Raw genomic sequence first — 24,045 nt, 5'->3', positions numbered from 1 at the left:
AGGCTAATTTAGAATACAAGCCCATTTCATAAGCCATTCCTTCTCCACCAACATAAAGGGAAGTACATAAGTTTATTTGCAAAGATGTTCAGGGTGCTTTTTCTCTCACTTATAGGAAGACAGATAACTTGTCTTTAAACTTTGCTTATCTCTATAGCTGTTGAGGAATATTGTTTTAAGGTGTGTTGCTTTTGTTTATGCTGCATTTGACTAACTATGAAGTTATGATTCTTTGCCTGTCTAAAACACCTGATGATCCTAATAAAGAACTAAACGGCCAATAGTGAGGCAGGAGCAAAGGTAGGCAGGGCTAGCAGGCAGAGAGGATAAATCGAGGAGAACCAAGAGAATAAGAAAAGGAGGACATCAAGGGCCAGCTACCCAGCCAGTCACAGAGTAAGAAGGAAAGAAAGGTATACAGATATAGAAAGATAAAAGCCAGGAGGCAAAAGGTAGTTCGGGTAATTTAAGTTAAGAAAAGCCAACAAGAAACAAGCCAAGTTGAGGCCAGGTGTTCACAACTAAGAATAAGCCTCCATGTGTGATTTATTTGGAACTGGGCAGTAGCCCCCCCCAAAAAACAGTATATATATATTTTTTCTTACTTTTTGGTATTTTCAGACATGGTTTTACTATATGGTCTAGGCTGGTCTCATATTCTTAAATGACGCTCTTGCCTCAGCCTTCTAGTGATGGGACTACAAACATGGGGCACCATTTCTGGCTTATTTCCTAATTTCAAATAGAACTTAGCTGAACTAAGAATGAAACATTTTAAACTATCAAAGGATGCTATATTGATATTATTGAAAAATTAAAGTCTTACACTTCAATAGAAATATTAATTCTTAGTAACTGCCTGGTTATGTTCAATAAGCAAAGAGGTACTTTTAACTATATGATTTACAAATGCCAATTTCTGAAGATCCTTAAGCTCATATCGAGAGATACAAATTATGTAAAATGAAGCAAATATAATGCCTTTCATTAATCACTGATATTTTCCTAAAATATTATATATAGGAAATGTCACATATTTATTCTTCAGATATTGTTATACACATAAGCCACAGAAATAAAACATGTGATTCCATAAAACAGAGGTCTGATCTCCAAATATATAAAGAACTCAAGAAATTGGACACCAAAACATCACATAATCCAATAAAAAAATGGAGTACAGACCTAAACAGGGAACTCTCAACAGAAGAATATAAAATGGTTGAAAGGCACTTAACGAAATGTTCAACATCCTTAGTCATCAGAGAAATGTAAATCAAAACAACTCTGACATTCCATCTTACACCTGTAAGAATGGCCAAGATCAAAAACACTGATGACAACTTATGCTGGGGAGGTTGTAGGGAAAAGGGAACACTTCTGCACTGCTGGTGGGCATGCAAGCTGGTACGGTCCCTTTGGATGTCAGTGTGGCGATTTCTCAGAAAATTAGGAAACAACCTTCCTCAAGACCCAGCAATGCCACTTTTGGGTATGTATCCAAAGGAAGCTCAATCGTGCCACAAGGACATGTGCTCAACTATGTTCATAGCAGTTTGTTTGTCATAGCCAGAACCTGGAAACAACCTAAATGCTCCTCGACCGCAGATGGATAAGAAAAATGTGGTACATTAACGCAATGGAGTACTACACAGCAGAAAAAAATAATGACAGCTTGAATTTTGCAGGAAAATGGATGGAGCTAGAAAACATTATTTTGAGTGAGGTAACCCAGACACAGAAAGACAATTATCACATGTACTCACTCGTAGGTGGTTTTTAAACATAAAGCAAAGAAAGCCAGCCTACAAACCACAATCCCAGAGAACTTAGACAACAATGAGGACACTAAGAGAGACTTACATAGATCGAATCTACATGGGAAGTAGAAAGTAGAAAAAGACAAGATTTCCTGAGTAAATTGGGAGCATGGGGACCATGGGGGGAGGGTTGAAGGGGAGAGGAGAGAGGCAGGGAGGGGAGCAGAGAAAAATGTAGAACTCAATAAATATCAATAAAAAATATGGCAAAAAAATAAAAAATAAAACATGTGATTCCTAATGTAATTCATACAGTTTTGATATTTTTCTATGAAAGGTTCACATATAAAGAAATTTATATGGTTATATAATATTATCTACCTGGATGAATCGTTGAGGTGGAGTAGTAAGATCAAACATGGATTTGCTTAACCCAGGGGAAACAGGACGTTTACTGGTCCTTAAATCACAAACTACAAAGAGACAAGAAGAAATTATTTATTAATAAAAATGAAACCTAATTGTCTAAGTCAAATCTCCATAGGAATTCATCATGTATATTATATACAAATTTATATAAACAGAAATTTTGATAAAATCTTTAAAATTTCAATTATAAATCATTTTAATCTTTAAAACAGAAGACTATAGCAATCAAACAATATATTTTCATATTCACATAACATTTTAAGCAGGTTTTTGCTGATATTCCCAGTCCTACATCCAGAAAAATAATTTAATACAATATAAGTACTCTTTGATAGGTGTAATTCAACTACTATTTAATAGGCACATATAACATTATCACATTTCAATCCTCAATCCCAAATACTCTTATATTTCTAGTTCTCCTCCCAAACTGTAAGATCTTTCTAAAAAGGAGCTCTGCACACAAGTGTGTGCTCTAGCACAATGCTAAGTACAGAGCAGCCCTCAAGAAAGTACTTTTTTGTTTTCAGTGATGCTGATATATGTGCACAGGTAGACCTGTAAAACCTGAGAATTTTTTGAACATGGTAGTTCATATAATTGACAGTCCTAAATATCAAACTAAAAAATCTAGTTATTTTCTATTATCTGTGTCTACCTCTTAAATTCATTTAGCTGACTGGAACAGAAAAAGAAAATACTATAAATGTCTATAGTAAAATTTATTAAGTGTATAACAAAATGTATGTAAAATAATCTATAATAAAATTTTCTCTAAAAGAAAAAAATGAAGTGGAATTGGCAACCACCAACAGACATAATACATTATCTGTAAATTTTTATACTAATTGTAACAACAGAGAGAAGTCATAACACTTATCACACACTTGTGCAGTCTGCTTTGCTCTTATTTTAAGACTGTTCTTAATAACTATTTCTGCTAGAGTCTTAGATTTAAATCTCTAAATTTGTTAAAGATTAGCCCAGAGGAAAAGCACAAAAATGTTTTCTTACCAGATCCATACATTTTTTTGGTTTCAAAATGAGTAGGAAAGCGCCTATTTAAATCAGGTGAACAGTGTTGATACATATAGCAAGGATTATATACATCATAGCTGGGTCCATGATACAATGAACTGCAGAGTTCTGCCTTTTGATCTCCAAAAGATGCTCTGACAGATCCTGAAAGCAAGTGTTTCTATAAGCCAATAGCTGATACACTGAAGGAATAGGTTAGAAATACTTTGTCACAAATGAAACTAAAACATATGCCTTAACCAGCTTACATTTATAGAACTCTAATTATATGATGTATGTAAGGTATGAGCCAAGAATCCTGCTCTTAAGACAGACAGGCAAATTTTTGGCATTTTTCTTTGCCCTATAGATAATTCTGGAGTTCACTACCCGCATTTCATCTTATGTCTCTACTAATATATATAACAGATTTTAAATGATTTTTACAAACATTCTTTTGAAGAAAACAACATTTAAAAATTGACCACATGCAATAAGATACATTAAGCAGATCTGTTCTCTGAAAGGACTCAAGATAAATAAAGCAATTTTTAACCACAGTTCAATTAAGCTGGAAATCAAGAAGCAACAATAAAATTAATAGAAAATATTTATAGAAATACTAAGAACCAAGAATATTTTAACATAAACTTTAAGAAGAAAATCAAGGTACTTGGGAGATAGCTCAGTTGTTAAAAGCACTTGCTGCTCTTCCAAAAAACTGAGTTCAGAAGCCAGCACCCATGTCAGGCAGCTCACAACTACCTGTAACTTTAGCTCCTGGGTATCTGACACACTCTTCTGGATTCCTCAGGCACACACATACCATGGCAAACACAAAGACACATACACACATACATACATATAAATAAAAATAAATCTTTAGAAAGCAAAGGAACAAGAAGAAAAAAATTAAAAATTTTTGTACTGGGTATAAAGAATTAAATTTTTGTATGACAGAAAACCGGATTAATGAAACAGAATGCAAGACCCTGAAAGAGCAATTATTTTACAGATATTTGATATATAAGCAATGTGACCTCATATAGCAGTGGACAAAAAAATGGTCTTTTCACTACAAGGTTAAATTAATTGAATACTAATATGGGGGAAGACAATTTAATCATATTTATTCTGAAAATTATGTGGGTCGCAGATCTAAATTAAACAACAAAGACGAATAAACCTTCTATAGTTTTTTTTTTGTAAGAAAGGTTTTGAACACAGAACATTTAATTATAAAAGTGTGTTAACAATATTAAAATTTAAAAGACTTTCATCAAAGGCTACTTAAGAAAGTACACAGGAAACCCAGACTGGGAGAAGACAAATGTAACCAAATATAACTGGCCCATTATGTGAGAATCACAAAAAATACTTTACAGTGGTTTTGTAATATACATATACATACATATATATAATTTGTATATAATATACATATATATGCATACTATATCCTATGTTGTTTAGAACAAATAATGGATTATAAGGCATACTTATGTTTGGATATGAAAACACTAAAATTACTAGCTACTTGAATGAAATCTCACAATCATGAGGAAGAATAAAAAAATATATAAACAAAATAATATACGCTCACTAGGTCATTTCATTCCAGTTTTGTTTTTATGGGATTACTGTGTGTGCGAACATGTGTGTCTCTGTGACTATGTTTCTTGTGCTTTTGGCTTGGATCTTTTTCTCTGTTAGTTTTACCTTATTCTGACTTGTTTGTTTTTATCTTATTTTATTATTATTCCTTAGATGCCTGTTTGTTTTCTAAGAAGAGGCAGAAAGGATATGAATCAGAATGGGAGAATAAGCAGGGAGGAACTGAAAGAAGTTGGGGGAATGTAATCAGAATACATTCTATGAAAAAAATCTATTTTCAATAAAAGAAAAATTAAGCAAATAAATACATAAAGACCAGAAAACAGGATAAGCACATAGCATGTGCATATGCATTAAGAGGAAAAGCTAAACTTATGATAAGAACAACTGTGATACTGATTACCCACAATGAATAAGAGGCAGTCTTGCTCATAATTCTCTATTTTCCTTACTTGGGTGGTGCCTTTATATGTATTTTACTTTTAAATACATCACTGAGCTTTACATTTCTGTTTTGTGTCTTTTCCTCCATATGTAAGATAGTTTACAATTTTAAAAGGCTAAAACAACTTAAAAATTTCTTCAGGTTTAATAAACACATCGCATAAACTAAGATTTTCCAAAGGTCTAAATTATGATGGCTATTTCAGTAAAGCCATATCTTTACAATCACCAGGATCTGGATTTACTTCCTAGAACCCATCAAAGCTGCTGGGCACATATTGTGTACTGTAATCCCAGTGCTGGGAAGGCAAGCTGGCCAGTGCATTCAGCCTAATTGATGAGCATTAGGGAGGGATCCTCTCTCAATGGAGGCAGATGTGTTAGTAAAAATGTCACCAGAGGATGTCTTCTCATCTCCTTACATGCATGCACCCATACACATATTTTTTTTTTAAGTTAAGGGCTGAGAAGATGGCTTGGTCAGTAAGTGCCTGCCTGACTCTAGATCTCCAGCACCACATAAAAGCCAAGTGTTGGCACTTATCTGTCACCCTACCTCTAAAAGTACAGAGACAGCAGAACTTCCAGAGCCCACTGGCCAGCCAATGCAGCCATTTGGTGAGCTTTGAGATCAGGGAGAGACATTGTCTCAAAAAAGAATGGGAAGCAATAGAGGACAACCAGTGTCAACCTCTGACCTCCACAAGCATGTGTGCATGTATACACACACACAAACACAATATGCCCTCACTCATAGTCTGCACACACAAAACACACAAAATTTTTTAAAGTTTAAATTATTGCCATCTTTGATTCTCTGTCCTACTTAAAATTGAACCTATAAAATAAACTGGTATTTCCTGAATTAAGCTAAACAATTTTTAAAAGTATTTACAATGATTTCAGAAAAAAATAAAATATGAGATATAATATGAAATTTTATCATCATTCTGGTTCAGACATAACTGCATAATCCAAGTAAAATACAGAGGCAGGAAGATCCTGAAGAGTTGTGATGTCTGAGAGCCATATTTACATACCTTATAAACTAACACTTAAGTCATTTAGCACATAAACAAAATGTTACTAGAAGATTTACTTTATGGCAACAAGAGTAGCAATGAACCTAAGAGCATTATTTTAATATTGCAATACAACATATAAATATTTGCATATAATAAAATTAAAATTTATATACTTATAAGATATGTTTATATTTTATATGCCATACAAATAAATGCCATTTATATGACATATAAGTAAAATATATTTGTATATAATACAATCTAGAAATTTATTGTTATTATTATTTCTAAAGATCCTTAGTCCCATCAAAGATAGTTCATTTCTTTTATAATGTATTCATAGAATGTAAGAATATTCTCATTTCAACTTTCTTTCATATAAGTAAAACACTAAAGAATTTAAATCTTTCTTTCAGACAGTACACAACGATATCTAAGGTTCAACTAGAATTTCTTTCAGTTTACTAAACCACAGTGCTATAAAATGAAATGTAACATTACATGATAGCCTACTCCTCTTAAATACCACAATTATTTTTTTAACCAAAATGTCTATTATCTTTACCAGATAGGCAGGTAAGCACTGATTTTTTTTTAAGCTTAATGATAAAATCTGTTGTCAGTATAGTAAGAACCTAGTAAGGGACAGTCATATTCAGACCCATTAGTTAGTAAATTATGGGATAAAACAAATTTCTAACATTTAAAAAAGTTTTAGTTATTATTGATCGCAGTCTGTTGTCTCAGGATTGCCTCCCCCATCTCATTCCATCAATCATACACACACACAAATACACATATATTTGACTTCTACAATTGGGCTTCAAGAGAACTTTCTCGAATTAAGCAATTTTCATATTCATATGTGTCTGTGTGTGTGTGTGTGTGTGTGTGTCTGTGGTTTTCAATGTCTTCAATGTGCCTATAATTTAGGAATTAAGCAAATTTTTTACCTATATAACTCAAAATTAAATTTGTTTTCTAGTAAGTACATGAGAAGTACAAAAGAAAACCTATCATCTATTGCTATATATTTCTTACTTTTTTAACTATGAAAACAATATTAAAGCATTCTGTTGTGGTTTGAATGAAAAATGCACCCCATTTGCTCATGTATTTGAACTATTGATCTTCAGCTGGTGCACTGGTTGAGAGGTTACAGAACCTTTAGGAGCTACAGCTTTGCTGGAGAGTATGCTACCATTATGAGCAGGCGAGAGATTTGAGAGTTTGAAGTCTTGCCCCACTTCATGTTCATTCTGCTTCTTGTATGTGATTAAAATGTGATCAGTCAGCTTCCTGCTCTGTCCACTTGCTGCAATGTTTCCCCTGCCATTATGATTCACTCTTGCTCTTGATCTAAGTCTTATGTCAACTTGACATAAGCTAGAGTCATATGAAAGGAGAGAATATCAATTGAGAAAATGTCTCCACGAGATTCAACTGTAAGGCATTTTCTTAATCAGCTGTTGATGGGAGAGAGTCTACCTCATGGTGGGTGGTGCCATCTCTGGGCTGGTGGTCTTGGGTTCTATAAGAAAGCAGACTAGAAAACCATGGGAAGCAAGCCAGTAAATAGCTCTCCTCCATGGCCTTTGCATCAGTTCCTGTGGTGTGGGAAGTCCTTCTATGTGTTGTTTTTATTGGTTAATGAATAAATCTGTTTCAGCCAGTGGCTTAGCAGAATAGGGAAAGATGGGAGTTCCAAGTAGATAGAGGAGGAGAGAGTAGGCGGAGTCAGAGAGAAGTCATGTAGCCTCTGCCTCTGCCAGAGACAGCCTTGGCAGAACTTTACCCGGTAAGCAGCAGCCACATGGTGATACACAGATTGATAAAAATGGGTTAGTTTAGGATATGAGCTAACTAGCAATACATTTAAGATATTGGCCAAACAGTATTGCAAATAATATAGTTTCTGAGTAATTATTAAGTGGTCTGTGCAGCCAGGAATGAACAAGTGGCCTCCACCAACACTCCTGCCTCCAGGTCCCTTCCCTGTTTGAGTTACTGCCCTGATTCCCTTCAGTGATGAATAGCGATAAGAAAAGTATAAGCCAAATAAATTTTTTCTTTCCTATCTTCCCTTTTGGTCATGGTGTTTCACTGCAGCAACAGAAACCATAACGATTACTAATTAACCCTAAAACAATGGTTTAATTTAAATATTTTTAACATACATGAATTAAAAAAAAGGAGTCCTGTCAAAAAAGAAAGGAACTTTCCCCCAAGCCTGACAACACGAGTCTAATCCCTAAAACCTTTTGGTGGAAGGAGAGAACTGACTCTTGCAAGTTGTCTTCTAACTTCCACATGAGCACCCACATACACACATATGTAAATAAATAAACAGGGGAGTAACTGATCCTCTGATTCAGATACTCCATGAGTAGCAAGTTTTTAAAACTATTTCTTGAGACACATTTGATATATGCAAAGTAACAGTGAGTTACTGTGGTAGGGCCATGCACTGGGTTCGTTTTCCTTCCTTAACGAAAAAAAATCACTTCCACTCCAACAAACCCAGTATGTCCTACAGACAACAATAAATTATAAAATGAAAACTAACCAAACAAGTAAAATTCCTAAAAGTACTGCAATATATATGCTCCAATTGTTCCTCTTTTTTTGTTTGTTTGTCTTTTTGTTGTTGTTGTTGTTGTTTTTAAGACAGGGTTTCTCTGTAACTTTGGAGCCTGTCCTAGAACTAGCTCTTGTAGACCAGGCTGGCCTTGAGCTCACAGAGATCCGCCTGGCTCTGCCTCCCGGATGCTGGGATTAAAGGCGTGCACCACCATCACCCAGTAATTCAAAAGTATTTTAAGAAAGTACATTGTACATAAGATTTATGCTAAAATTCTAAATAGGTCACTAAACTTCAGTAAATGATATGTCTAAGTTCTTAGAAGACGTATATTGATGACTTCAATGTATTCTAAAATCTTTCACATGTTCCTTGTCAAAAGAGAGCATTAACATTGAATAGAAGGATGGAATTATATAGATTAATGATAAAAACTGTATAGTAAAATGCTAATGGGACAATTTAAGTTTTAGACATAGAGGTATTACTGTTAAACTCTTTTGAGTCATTTATATGCTTGAAATTTTTCTATAAAATTTTGTAGGGAAAAGCCACTGTGACTGACAATATTTCAATAGACTGATATAAATTATTTTTCAAATATTCAATGAACTAATACAAATTATTTTTTTAAATAAGAGCTATATGTCCTTACTAACTAACCTAATTAACCTTTAATTAATCTGAGTCAGATTTCAGTCAATGAATCTACCTTATTCACGTATCTATTCAGTTTGGGAATCAAACCTGAGGAGGAAAGAAGAGAGTAAGGACGGGAGGAGAAAAAAAGCAGAATGGGAAGGAGAAGAAAAGAGATAACCAGGAAGCTTCTTCCCTGTGTCTTACTGTACCAAATTTTAGAAAATAGTAACCATTTCTGTTTCATTCTTTAATGATTGAATTCTTTTACTTTTTTTTCTAGGTGCATAAAGAAGAATATGCCTTTATTTTTTTAACTCAAACTGGAGAAGCAAGAGATATAGCTCAACAGTTAAAAGAACTTGTTACTCTTCCAGAGGAGTCAAGTTTAATGTCCAGCACCCACACTGGGCAGTTCACAACCACTTGTAACTCGAGCTCCATGACATCCAGTACTCTCTTCTGACCTCCACAGGCATCAAAAAACATGTAGTATACACAGACATAAATACATACACATATAAGTAAAAATATATTATTTTTAAGCCAAGCTACATATAAATGTGCCATGCTATTCGTGATCAGTTTCTACAATGGGACATTTCAAAACTACTGTTCATTAAACTGTTCTACAGAAAAGAACTTATAAAACTCAAAATATAAATATTCGTATAAATTTTGCATGAAAGATATAAAAAGCAAAATAACACCATTAACAGTCTTTAAATGGTCCGTGTTGATTTTTAAATTATGTGATTTTATTGCTTACCTTCTAATTCATCCAGATGTGAGGGAGTTCCTTGTGTCCTGGGCTGAATATAAGATAATTTAAACCTGGGCACCACAAATGGTACTTCTTTGCCATCACATGGTAATTTGGAAAGCAAATAATCCTCACTACAGCCAACTTGGGGCTTTACTGAAACAGAAGTCAGTGGAGGTGTACAGATGGTATTCTGGCTATTTGAGACTGATGCTGTAAAGTCCCCTTCCACAGAAACTGCATTCAAAGGAAGAAAAAGATCAGAAGTAAGTCACAATTATGCATATAGATTACATGTAATAATCTAAACCCAAAATGGTTAGTACTTTTTAAATCACTATTATTTTTTATTTTCACTTTATTTTGTTATTTTGTTTTGAGACAAGAACTTACTATGTAATTCTAGCTAATCTGGAACTTGCTATGTAAATCATACTTTCCTGGAATTCACAGAGCTCTGCTGGCTTCTGCTACTTGCTTCTGCCTCTAGAATGCTAGGGCTAACTGTGTGTGACAGCATGCCAGCCCTTTTAAAACAATTTTAGAAAAAACATTCTGATACAAGCTACTGTTGATTCAAACAAGCAGTTCTGGAATTTACATTAATCTTGGTGAACAATGATTTGATCAATTAACATGTTACTGCCAAAGCACATTATTCTATTAGAATGGGAAAAGCAGTTTTTAAGAGTCATTCTCATAAGAGCTCATTGATGAAAAGCAAGTTTATTTTGCAATTTAATGAATAATGTCTTCAAATAAAAACCTAGTCAGTTTAAAATGTTATAAACAAAGCTATTTTTGTTGTTAATGCAATTGGGAAACCTGAGTCTCAAATACATAAGTCAATTCTGAGAAGAAGCCAAAAGTCTTCAAGTTTACAAAACTCTCCAACAAATCACCAAATAAAATATATACTGACTAGATATTTATTATATTAGCAATTCACCCTGCCTGAACATCTACAGAGCACTTTATCTATTCTCTAAAATAGTATACACATAACTGTATAACCTAAGATAGGGTGGAAAAGAACAGCTGATCTTTATGTATAGTTAGTATCATCTGTAGAATGAATAAAAGCACAACTACTATAGTATAGAAATTTATGGAAAGATTTAATGTAAAACAGAAACGTTCTGCTATAAACTGGATATGGTCTAAGTGTATCCCCCATGAGTTGTCATTTAATCCCTAAGGTAAGGGTATTAAATCCACAATCCACATAGTAAGGAAAGTAAAACTATCTATGGAAACTTAAACTAAATCATGTACTTAGATATGGGGCCTTTGGGAGGGTAGAGAATCCATGGTTGAATTCTGGTGGCTTTATACAAGACTCAGAGAGATCAAGTTATATGTGTTCATTCCCTGCTTTCCTATCAAGTGATACTCTGTACTGCCTTTGGATACTACCAGCAAAAATTGACCTGCAGAATTGATGGTCAAAATAAACCTCTTATTCAGTTTGTAATCAGCAGAGGTACTGTGTTATTGATGTCAAAAAACAGACTAATAAAATGTCATATCCAAATATATACTAAAAAGTTCTACCCTACAAGAAATAAAATAACCAGAGAGTAAAAATAAGCTTAACCCTGAAGAGATAAGAAACGATACAATATAAAAGGAAATAACTAGTCTAGGAATCTTTCATAAATGTGAATCTTGATAAAGTTTTGAGTTTCTTCTTCAGTGTTCATCTTATATGGGTTTCTACTGCTGTGATAAAACATCATGAGCAAAGTCAACTTAGGGAAGAAAGGGTTTATATTTCAGCTAATACCTTGTAGCCCATCATCTAGGGAACTCAGGGCAGGAACTGGAGGGAGAAACTACAGCAGAAGCCAAGGAGAAGGTCTGTTGACTGGCTTGCTGAGCCTGCTTTCTTACAGTACCCAGGACAGTGAGCTGCCCCACACAAACATATCAATGATCAATCAAGATTTGTCTACAGGAAAATCTGGTGGGGGGAATTTCTCAGTTGAGGTTCCCTCTTCCCAAATGACTCTAGCTTTTGTCAAGCTGGGACATAAAACTGGCCAGCACAGTGACCATTCATTCACAAGATATTTTTAATGTAACTGAACATAAAGTGGAAGTTATCTTTATTTGCATCAATGCATTTATCAGAGTTTACTGTTTCCCAAGCACACTTCTCTCCTTACATTCACCTGCTTATGTCCAACTCATAGATGTTTATACTTCCTTCTTCCCAACAGCTTAGCAAATCCTATTCAGATTTCCACAGCAAATACTACCCTCTAAGTGATGTCCAGGGTTGTTTCATGGTTTGAATTAGTCTCTCCACTATACTTCAGGGTCCCTACGAGTTCTGAAGCAACAACCTAGTCTGCCTTCCCATCAAAGTCAGAAAACATTCCTAATTTACTCATGCATTATTAAATGCCAAAGAAGGCACCAAGCGTTTACCAAAATCAAAATAATACTCACACTTGTGCTTTTCTGTTTCTCCATAGAAACATCCTCTACAGCAACTCTTTATACATTCTGCTGCCATTACATTCAGTTTCTAATAATCAAAAACTCCAATATCAACCTGCAGGTAAAAGAGAAAGCATGAAACTTCATTGTGACTGTCACAGATTATCAATAACAAGTCATACTATCTGTCTTTCTAATGCATAATGAGGGCTCTGAAGAAAATATATAAGAGGAAAATAAATTTTTACTCGTCTACATGATTTTATACATCCTAGGGTCTTTATAACTTATCTGAACAACATACTTAAAATTATTACATAAAAATTTCATTGTTATAATTTGAGAAAGAAAAATGCCCTTTTGAATATTATCTTACATCTGATATATCTAGGTTTATGTTCAAGTAAAACTTAAAAGAAGATATGACTATCATAAAAGTATGACAGAAAAAATTCACTTCCTCTACATCAATTATTTTGATAATCCAAATCCTTTGTAATTGTAACCTAATAAGCAAATCACTATAAACATTGTAAGTTATCTTAATCCTTAAAATTAAGCTAACAGAAAAATATATCTTAAATATTGTATCATTTGCACACAGAGGTAGGAGGAAGGGCAAGCACACAAATAAGATACATTGCAAATGGATTATGTATTATATTTATCAGGAACATGGTATAAGAGAACTTTCTGCCCAATTTTCTACCCTGATTATCAATGTGCTTGTCCAAAAGGACTCTCTTCACTTACACCTACTTAAGTTCTATACATTTTTGTGGGAAATTTAAACACAAAGAGAACCTACAATAACAAATTCACCAAAATTAAACTATTTTCAACTCATGGCAAATCTTATTTCATCTCTACCTCTCACTTGTCCTATACTTTTTGCTTACTTTGAAATAAACGCGTTATATAATTTAATCTAAAACACTTAAGCAGGAAGCACTAAAAGATGTGACAGAGGCCTCAGAAGATAATTTTTGAGAGGCTCTCACTAGCTGAAGTATTAAAACAAACTATCTGAAATGGATTATATCATAACATTTCTAAAAGACATTTTTTTTAAAAATAATTATAATAGCATTATCATATACAAAAATTTAACATTAGCAACATGAAAAAGTTTAATAAACTTTTTATTTAGTTTCACCTATGGTTCCATTAAGAGTCATTTTGTTGAATTCAAGATAATATTTAGATCGTTGTACCTTTTGCTATTAGAAATAGTACCACTAGTTATGTGTACATATATTACTCAGATATTTCTTAGTATGTATCTGTAAGTTATAGGACTGCTGGGTCAAAAATTATATATGTGTATTCTGTTTGTAGTGCTAAAATCTCTCTGAACCGCTACTGTTTCATATTCACAACAGAGCATATAAAATCACATTTGTCACCAGCAAGTGCTCTTCAAATGCTGCAGTTCTGTCAGTGAGATAAAAGAAATGATTGGCCTCTGTTGTCTTAGGTTGTATCTCCTTATTAAACATGCTATTGGTAAGGACTGGAGAGATGATGACGGATCAGTGGTTAAGAACACTGGCTGCTCTTCCAGAGGACTGACATTCAATTCCCAGCACACACATGGACATGGCAGTTAACAACAGTCTGTAACTCCAACAACCTCTTCCGTCCTCGGCTGGTACTTCACTCATGTGGTACACCTACCTACATGCAAGCAAAACACATAAAATAACAACTAAATCCTTAAAATGTGATGTTGGGCATCATTTAACACATAAGACTAAAGTACAGTTATTTCTATGAATTATCTGTGTTCATAAACTCTCAGAGATTAGCTCATGTCTAATATATAAGTGAGAAATGTTCTTTTAACCTGTTCATTTGCTTCTTGCTTTGACTGTCGTTATGTAAAAGTGTTTGTATAACCTTGGAACGTAGCTCAGTGACAGAGCACTTGCCTAGCAGGTGAGAAGTCCTAGATGCGATCCCCAGCACCAAACATATGTGTATGCATATCTATATACACAATAACATGACACATATATACAGATTGAGTATCTGTTGTCTAAAATTCTTGCCATCAGAAGTGTTTCAGATTTTGTATTTTGCAATATTTACACATATATAATAGAATATCTAGGGAAGAAGCCAGATCTAAGTATGAAATTTATTTTTTCATATTATATATCCAAAAGTAATTTTGTTTTTGATGTGAAATTTTCTACTTATAGCATTATATTAGAACTGAAGTTCAGATTCTGAAGCACTTTGGATATATAAACATATGATCATATATATACCTATAAATGTAATTATGTCTATGATTTTTATTTTTCAGCTAGACTAAGTCAGAGTAAAATTTCTCCATATCAAGGTCATAAATAATTTATCTATCTTTTCAAGTTTTCTGTTTGTTTGTTTGTTTTGTTTATTTATAAAGACAGGGTTTTCTCTGTGTAGCTTTGGCTGTCTTGAAACACACTATATAGACCAGGCTGGCCTTGAACTCACAGATCTCCGCTTGCCTCTGCCTCCCAGTGCTAGAATTGAAAGTGTGCATCACTCCCGCCTGGCTTCTCCAAGCTATTTTAATTAGTATGTTATTTTTTAATGATCATCCTGGTGAATGGTATGAAAAATGTATTCAAATCTATCTTACCCCAGTACCATAAACACCACATACTCAGAATTCCAAGAGCCCACTTCAGCACCACATATATTAAAACTAGAGTGATATGGAGATTAGCAAGGCCCTTATGTAGAGATAACTTGTAAACTGGTGAAACATTCCGTGTTTTACCTCTATGCTTGGAACTCACACAAAAATAATAAATTGATAAATGAAAAACAAATTTCTTTAAAAAAATCTTATTTTCTCCACCACTGTTAGGATGTTCCCTTTATTAAAATATTAAATTGTCATGTATAATTGGGTGTGTTTCTGTATTTTCTATTCTCTTCCAATGGTCAATGCATTCCTGTATCAACGCCATGTGATTGTAGTCTTAAGGATTAAAATGTATAGCAGGGCCAGTCATACCTACTGCTCTTCACTCTCAGTTGTTTGTTTTTGTTTAAGCCGCTCGTGCTCGTCTGACCTGAGCTCTGCGGTCTGCTCTAGTTCCAAGTGAAAACAAATCTGATGATACTTTCATTGAGAACACAATAAACTTCTATTTTATAACACTGACATCTTTAAGGATGTGTATTTGTAACTGCTTCTCATTTTAAATTCATGTTTTGACAACTATAATAGCAAAGAATTTGACATTTGTCCAAGATAAAAAGTGGCCAATAAATATGAAAAGGGGATCAACCTCAATGACTATAAGAGAAATACAAATAAAATTGCAATAAAACATCACTTTATAAACAGTAATTAAAAACATACAAAATATATAAATTAACACTGGAGCCATCACATATTGCTGGTAAGAATGTAAAATAGTGTAGATACATTGCTAAAAATACCACGGTATTCCCCCAAAAATGTAACTAAAAGTTACCATATGACCTAGGAATTCCATTTCTGGTTTAATATACCTATGAAAATGAAAACCATATTTTCATGCAAAAAAAAACTTGAACACAAATGTTCATATTGGTCTTACTCAGAAGAGTAAAGAAATAGAAACAGTCAACCATTCACCAGTAAAAAGACAAAATGAAACACATACTTGTCTATGCAATGGGTATTATTTAACAACAAAAAAAAAGTACCAATTCATGCTATACCATGGATAAACCTTGGAAACAATATGCTAAGTAAAAAAAGACATGGAGATCATATTATATGATTCTATTCATAGGCAAATCCAAACACAAAATAAATTTGCACTGCCAGAAGCTAGAGGAGAGAAAACAGGAAGTTACTACAATACAAATGGATACAAGGTTCCTTTTAGGGTGGTGGTTCTCGACCTGTGGGTCATAACTCACATATCATATCTTGCATATTAGATATTTATATTACGATTCATAATAGTAGAAAATTTACAATTATGAAGTAGAAACAAAATAATTTTGTTGTTAGGGGGCCACCACAACATGAGGAACAGTATTAAAGGGTCACAGCATTAGGAAGGTTGAGAGCCACTGCTTTGGGGGAACCATAAGATTGTTCCTGAATAGTGTACTTGAACAGGGTAAATAATTAAAAATAGATCCTTTTAGCCAGGTGGTAGTGGCGCACACCTTTAATCCCAGCCACTTGGGGAGGCAGAGGCAGGCAGATCTATGTGGGTTCAAGGCCAGCCTGGTCTACAAGAGCTAGTTCCGGGACAGGCTCTAAAGCTACACAGAAACCCTGTCTCGAAAAACAAAAACAAACAAACAAAAAAAGATCCTTTCCTTTTTAAGTTTATTAAGGATAACCACTTCCCACAGCCCATAGCCCCACCCACCCACCCCACTTAGTTAGCGATGGTTGCATCTTGCCAAGGACAGGCTTGTCTCCCCGCTTCTATTTTAGTTAGCATCAAGACAATTTTCCCTACAGTGTTTTTTGTTTTGTTTCTTTGAAGATGGTAGAGTAATTTTTCACTCCTTTCTCAATAAATCATCCCTTTGGGAACTTAGAATTAGGGAAAGAAGTTCTCCTTAGTTTATCTTCAACGTGCTCTGGTTGAACGCCAAGTGTCCTCCGCACTACAAATAGCACAAATACTTCACAGCCATCAAACTTCCCTAGTTAAGCAAATGTCCTTCAAGCAAACAGAACTTCAGAGCTCCTGACTCTCATATTTCCACCATTCTCTTAGCTTTTTGACATTCTAATCCCCATTTGTTAAGATTCTTAGTTGCTTTCAGCATGACATCTGTTCCAAATACTGCAACTTACTATGTTTCCAAAATAAACTCCCATATTTACTTTTTAATGTAAAATTAGCCTTGATGAAATAGGACAAGATTTACAGTCAATATGCTTGACATTAGAGTATCGTTAGGTATTCTGTTTTGTTTTGTTACCTAAGGTGATTATAGTACTTGTTTTAAAATAAAGCAATGTATTATAAAAAGTAAAAGCTTCACCAAAAGGGAAAGGGAAAAAAAGAACAATTTAAGAAGTCTAGTTTTACAAGAAAGATGGCATAATGTCAACTACAACTAAAGCAAGACTATAAAGTGAGGATACATAAACAGTTCAGGAAATAGTAACTTAAAAACACATTCACAAATATACAGAAATTTGACACATGAAAGACATCACTAGGATGAAATTAATTAGAGAATTCAATAAATGATTACCCATATGGGGGAAAAAACAAAGCTAGATCCTCCCACTTCACAAACACACAAGAAAATAATTACACATAGGTTAGGGCTATACATACGAAAGAATTTTTTCCCCTTTTTGTGATACTGAGGATGAAACCCATGGCTTTCTATTTACTTACTTAGCAAGCACTTAACCACTAATCTATACCCCTAGCTATGGTTTTCTTAAGACAAAGTCTTGGTAGTTTAGGATGGTCTTAAAGCAGTTATGTAGCTTAGCTGGCTTCCTGCTATGAGATCCTGACTAACTTTATTTACTGTGTATATGTGAAAGTATACATATGCTGTTCTGTGCTTCTGGCGGTCAAAGAGCAACTTTTGGAGAGTTGGTTCTCTCCTTCCATTTGGTTTTGAGGCAGGGCCTCTGTTTCAGCCACTCTATACTGCAGGCTAACTGGCCCACAAAGCCACAGGCAGATTTTCTGTTTGCCTTTTATCTCATCATAAAAGTTCTGAGATTCGTGCATCAGCTTTCTACTTGTGTCCCCTGTGTTTCTAGGATCAAAACTCAGGTTATAAGACTTGCAGAACAAGCATTTTCACTCTCCAAATCATCTCCTTGGCCCTAATATCAATTTTTAGTAGACTATTTTCTACTGGAGTTTTAGGTGTTATGGAAACAATGGGAGATGCACACCTTGATAACATTTTAAAGCTTCCAGCAGAAAACATAAAACTACATTTTTGCAAGATGAAGGAAGGGAAAGATTAAACAAGACACCAAAAGTAAAAACCTAAAAGAAGCTGGCACAGCCAGCTCTATTAAAATATATGGTATGTTCGTCAAAAGCACTACAAACTAAGGAGACAAGCTATCTACTGGAAAAAATACACATAATTAATAAAGGATCAATTTCAAAAATAGAGGAAGAAGTTCTAGAAGATAAAAAGAAAAGGATATAAATGGAAACCCCATAGAACTACATAACGTTGAACAATTAAATAATTGTCAATAAATAATAAATAAAGAAACATAAACTAAATTCTCTAGTGGGATACTATTTTTCACTCACTAGATCATCAAAAGGAAAATTTGAGGCAAAATACAAATGTTCAAATGTCTTATACGGTAATAAGAATGAGAATACTTACTTGTGATGGTATAACTGATACAAGCACCATATAAAATAGCTCAGTATTATCTAGCAAAAATAAAGATTCATGGCTCTAATCTTGGATTTAAAAAGTCAAGGAAATTCATATACATGGATATAAAGAAACATAGATTGGAAGGGAATCACAAAACAGTTTTGAATGGCAAAAATAAAAAATAAAGGATGGCAATGTACACTAAAGATCCATCAACAGAATTATGGGTAAACAGTGGAAAAGTCATATAATAGGATGATATACAGCAATAAACAGCAAATGATCTAGAGTATATGAACATGAAAAAATATCACAAAATAAAGTGTTGAAGTCATAGAGCAGGATATGGTGGTAGATACCTATAATCCCTTTATTTGGAAAGGCTGAGACAGGAGAATGGCAAGTTTGAGGCCAATCTGAGCTATTCAATGACATCTTATATAAAAAAATAAGTCACAAATCATACAGGATATTTTACTTTGAAGGAAACAAAACTAAACAATACAATTTTTAGAAACATATAGGCATGTAATAAAATTATAAAGCAAATCAAGAAAAGGAAAAGTATACAATGCACAAGACAATTTTAAAAATATTATGTCTTATTTCTTAAGTATATGAGTATCTCTATTCTTTAAATCTAAGATGTGTTTAATGCCATTTTGCATATGTTAAATAGCTTCTCAGTTATATATTCACAATACAAAAATAAAGAAAATTAAAAATATTCACAATTTTATCACCCTGACATAACTATAATATTCAAAGAAAGTAACTATATTTAAATGCTGTCATTTTTTCCTCTTTTATTTACTTCCTCACTTTATCAGTGTACAACTGTCCTGAAACAAGCTATGCATGTTTAAAATTTACAGTTAAATAATTCATGTGTGAATACTTTGAAAAAAGTATTATTACAATCCAGTAAATTAATACACCCAACATTCCTAAAGGTTACCCAATGCCCCCTTTTAATCCATCCCACTTTCTTTCATTGTAACAATTTAATGTGTTTTCTGTAATGTTTATATTTTCTGGAATTTTGTTGGGTAATGGCATACAGTTTATGCATGCTTCACCCTATTATATACTGCCCAAAAGGTTTTTAAAATAATTACACCAAATCAAATCCCACCAGCACAACTATCAGAGATTCATATATAATACTTGGTCATCAGACTTTCCTTCTGAACCGTCCTTTCCATCCTCCTAAGTAATACATTCATTAAAGTACTGGTCTGAACTTCAGAATAACAACAATGGAGATCAAAGTGAAACCCATTATACAGAAATTTTAATCCAAGAGCATTTTCCTTTAAACGCATATTAAACCAAAGCACTAACCAGCAGCTGTAAATTAATAAAAACATCTGATTGCCACATAAGGTATCTACAAGAATCATTAGGCCATACCTAAAGAAGTCAAATAACTTAAAAACAAGTTTGGAGTACCAAAGTACTCCAAATACGCACCTGAAATACAGTTTGACACAGTTCATATTTGTAGCTTAGATACTGATAGCAACTGCGGAACCCAATAAACAAAACTTAGTACTAAAATATTGTATTCACAATTTATAAATAGTGCTATTATTCATTATGATCAGCTACTTGCTCCGAGTTTTCAGTTAGAGAGAGGGCAAAGAATTTTCGCAAAAAGCTATTCTATGATCTTCACATTCTTTCCAACTCCAAAATAGGATCCCTCTAATGACCACCTGCTGTCACTCTGCCTAACCTTTCTCAAAATATAAATTCTACATCCAATATTTTTACTTCTTCATCCTCTATTCACAACTCGAACTCATTCCAGTTTGGCTTCTGCCCTGACTATCTTACTATGCTTAGGTTTGCTGAAGGCAAAGACCCTCTCCCTTGGCTACCGAAGTCAAAAGGCACTTTATTTCCTGATCTGTTTGATTCATGTTGCTTGAAGTCTTCTTTGAAACTCTCCTGACAGTAAGTACCACTGTCTCCTAGAATTTCTCATTCTTTCTCAAGATTCCTCGGTCTCCTTGATTGTCTCTACACTCAAGTATTCATAATTCCCATACCCTTCCTCTCTTCTAATGTGCTTACTCGAATGATCTATACCCTTGCACGGCTTCTGAGTGTGGTTTCAAATATAACCAGTACCAATAAATCTTAGTGCCAATAGACAACCTGCGAAATGTCCTAAGAGCATATCAAATTAGTTTTCTCTCAACCTGCGTTTATTTCTTCATCGACAAGTTCTATTCAAGAATCGCTATAACTCAAATGAAGCAAAATTCAAGACCTATTTAAATTTTCGTGAAGGATAAAAAAAATATTTTGTTTCTCTCCTAGTTATATGGCCAAAATGTTCATTAGCAACCCCTACACAAAAAATTACAAAGGAGATGATAAAAACAAATCTATAACCTCAGAGACAAATATTATTAATAGTCCCCTCTAGAAATTGTTTTAAGAAAGTTAAATATTAGACAGGAAAAACCAGTTGTAAATTCTGTTACAGTAAAAGGAAAAACACAATTCTATTGACTGCCTACCTGCAATGAGAATCAAAATATTTGAATTACAAAAGCAAAAACATTTTACGTGATTCCTTTAAAGACGAGGTTTGGCTTGGCATCTATCCCACAACTTAACTATTCTATCTCCCTATATTAAAGGAAAGTCCTGGAAGAGAAAACAGAACAGCACGGAAGAGGTAGAAATCCTATTGCGATGCGCTAAACACAGGAAAATGACATGTTCACACACACATACACACACACAACACACACACACACACACACACACACACACACACACACACACACACGCCTTCCCGGTATCCCGGAGTCTCAGAAGTTTCGCAGCTGAACTCTAGACTGCTCGCCTCGCTCGCCTCTCCCGGGAGAGCACCTGCGGCACGCGAGCCAGCGCGGGCCGGGGAAGGCTTGGGGCCGCACGCGGGCGTGCGTCTGCGCAGAGACGGCCGGCCACGCCAGGCGGCCGGGCCTCGCCCCCCGCCGCCCTCAGGTCACCGCGACCCTCGACAGAAAGAAAGCTCAAGACTCAGAGACGGAAACCGCCGGGAGGGTAAAGCGCACCTGAGCCGCCGCAGCTCCCCGTCGAGGTCTCGCGCTCTGCCAAGCGTCTTCTCCCGCGGCTCTCGAGGCGTGGGCGCCCTCGCTGCACCCTGCGCCGATCCGGAGCCTCCACTCTTGCGGGCGGGCTACCTGTAACTAACACCGGCGCTCTGCCTCCGCGGAGCTCAGCTCCGCCCAGCACCCCAATGCCCCGCCCCTCGCCCCTCCCCTCACGCCACACCCTTCAGATGCCCCGCCCCCTCACCTGAACGTTTCCCCCTCCTCCCAGGACAGCCCGGCCCCTTCTGGAGGGAGCCCCGCCCCTGCTCTACAGTTACTGCTCGCCTTCCCCTCTGGCTTTCCCGCCTCCCAATATAGCCCCGCCCTCCCTGGGAGAACACACACACACACACACACACACACACACACACACACACACACTCTCTCTCTCTCTCTCTCTCTCTCTCTCTCTCTCTCTCTCTCTCTCTCTCTCTCTCTCTCTCTCTCCCCCCCAGCATGGCCCCGCCCCTTCTCGTGCTCGCCCCGCCCCTCAGGGTGGGACCTTCACCCCCACCCCCACCCCCACCCCGCACCTTCAAGCGCTGTTACTCCATTCCCTGGAGTACTGAAAGGTCTCACCCAGCCAGGCAGAGCCTGAAGTTGGGAAGAGCCTGAAGAGGGAAAGCTGTTGGCCTGATAAACTCTGAATACAGAGTCCTTTCTTGCTAGCGGTGTTTCTGTACCCTTTTGTTCAAAAGGGCGAAGTTGTGGTTTTTATGACTTTTAATGTTTTATAAAAAGTTTAATTATAAGCTGAATAAAATGTTTCAGTGGCTCTCTTACAGAGGACCGGGATTTGAGTCCAGCACCCCGGTGGCAGCTCACAGCCTTCTGTAGCTCCAGTTCCAGGGGATCCGGTACCCTCTCTGGTCTCTGCAGGCAGATATGGGTGTATGCTGCAAAACACCCGTGCATATAAAACAACAAAAGAAGCTAAGTCTGCTTGTGTAAAATCTTCCAGATTCAGTTCACGTCTCATCACTTTTGCTTCCTTGTATCTTCTACTGCTTTGCCCTGTCGTTTACCATATTAATACTAATATCAGTATTAATACTAAATGTGTCCACTACAACACCATATATCCCCCAATTTTATGGAGGAATCCCCTCCAACTTTGTCAGAGTTGGCTGGCCCTTTCCTTTTATACCTCCTATGGTAAGTATCTCAATGCTGGCTGGGGCAATTCACAGTCCATATTAGCATCGGAACAACCCAAGAACCATTTTTTTTTTTTTTTTTGCTAATCTTACATTTTCCAAATTTAATCACAGAACTCTCTTCTTGAGAAATACATGTTATTTTCCTTGAACCTAAGTACTTTGCGCCCACACACTTTGATAAACGCTGCTAGAGAGTACTAGAGTGCTCACCTTCAATATTTACACCAATGTGCAGGGCTGCAGTGTTACCCAGAGCTTCGGAGAGTCATCTTATCTAGTCCTGGTAACTGTGGTGTTACCCAGAGCTTCGGAGAGTCTTATCTAGTCCTGGTAACCAGTCTGCAGCTGCAGTATTTTCATTTTACAGTGAAAATGACAGGTCAATCAGTGACTAATTGCCCAAGTAAGACAGTTAATCTGGACTTTGGCCTTGAAGGATATTTAATACATGTGTATGTACATGAGTATATACTTACTCTGTGTATTATTTTAATCCTTGAATAGAGTACATCCCTAGTTAGAAATTTCTAGATCCATGTGACAGCTCTGACTTCAGGATACAGATGTGTCACTCACACATACTGAGAGCATGCATGATGCTCAACAGCTGAATGAATAGCTGGTCCCCTGACTGAACAATTTTAACATCTTCAATAATGCAAAACTTGTTCCTCGTTGTTTGTTTGTTGGGGGGGGGCTGTTTTGTTGTTGTTGTT

The 24,045-nt window shown here is 35.5% G+C and overlaps 1 protein-coding gene across 2 annotated transcripts in view; it reads right to left on the bottom strand.

Annotated features, from left to right (window-relative positions):
• Tc2n (tandem C2 domains, nuclear) overlaps window positions 1-22,283 on the bottom strand; it is a 43,706-nt gene extending 21,423 nt beyond the window's left edge. The window contains exons 1-6 of one of the 2 annotated variants that reach the window (XM_087911567.1): window positions 22,131-22,273; window positions 14,112-14,391; window positions 12,724-12,829; window positions 10,276-10,506; window positions 3,204-3,371; window positions 2,142-2,233 (exon numbers count right to left, since the gene is read on the bottom strand). In XM_087911567.1, coding sequence (XP_087767693.1) covers window positions 2,142-2,233; window positions 3,204-3,371; window positions 10,276-10,506; window positions 12,724-12,790 — 558 coding nt within the window. In that variant the 5' untranslated portion in view covers window positions 12,791-12,829; window positions 14,112-14,391; window positions 22,131-22,273. Of the gene's footprint in view, window positions 1-2,141; window positions 2,234-3,203; window positions 3,372-10,275; window positions 10,507-12,723; window positions 12,830-14,111; window positions 14,392-22,130 lie in introns of both variants that reach the window. The other variant, XM_087911566.1, reaches the window with a different exon arrangement.
• Between the last annotated feature and the right edge of the window lie 1,762 nt (window positions 22,284-24,045).

The sequence above is a fragment of the Myodes glareolus genome, chromosome 11 (assembly GCF_982192425.1).
Source record: "Myodes glareolus chromosome 11, mMyoGla1.1, whole genome shotgun sequence".
Classification (NCBI taxonomy): Eukaryota; Metazoa; Chordata; class Mammalia; order Rodentia; family Cricetidae; genus Myodes; species Myodes glareolus.
This window is presented reverse-complemented; position numbering and strand designations above follow the sequence as displayed.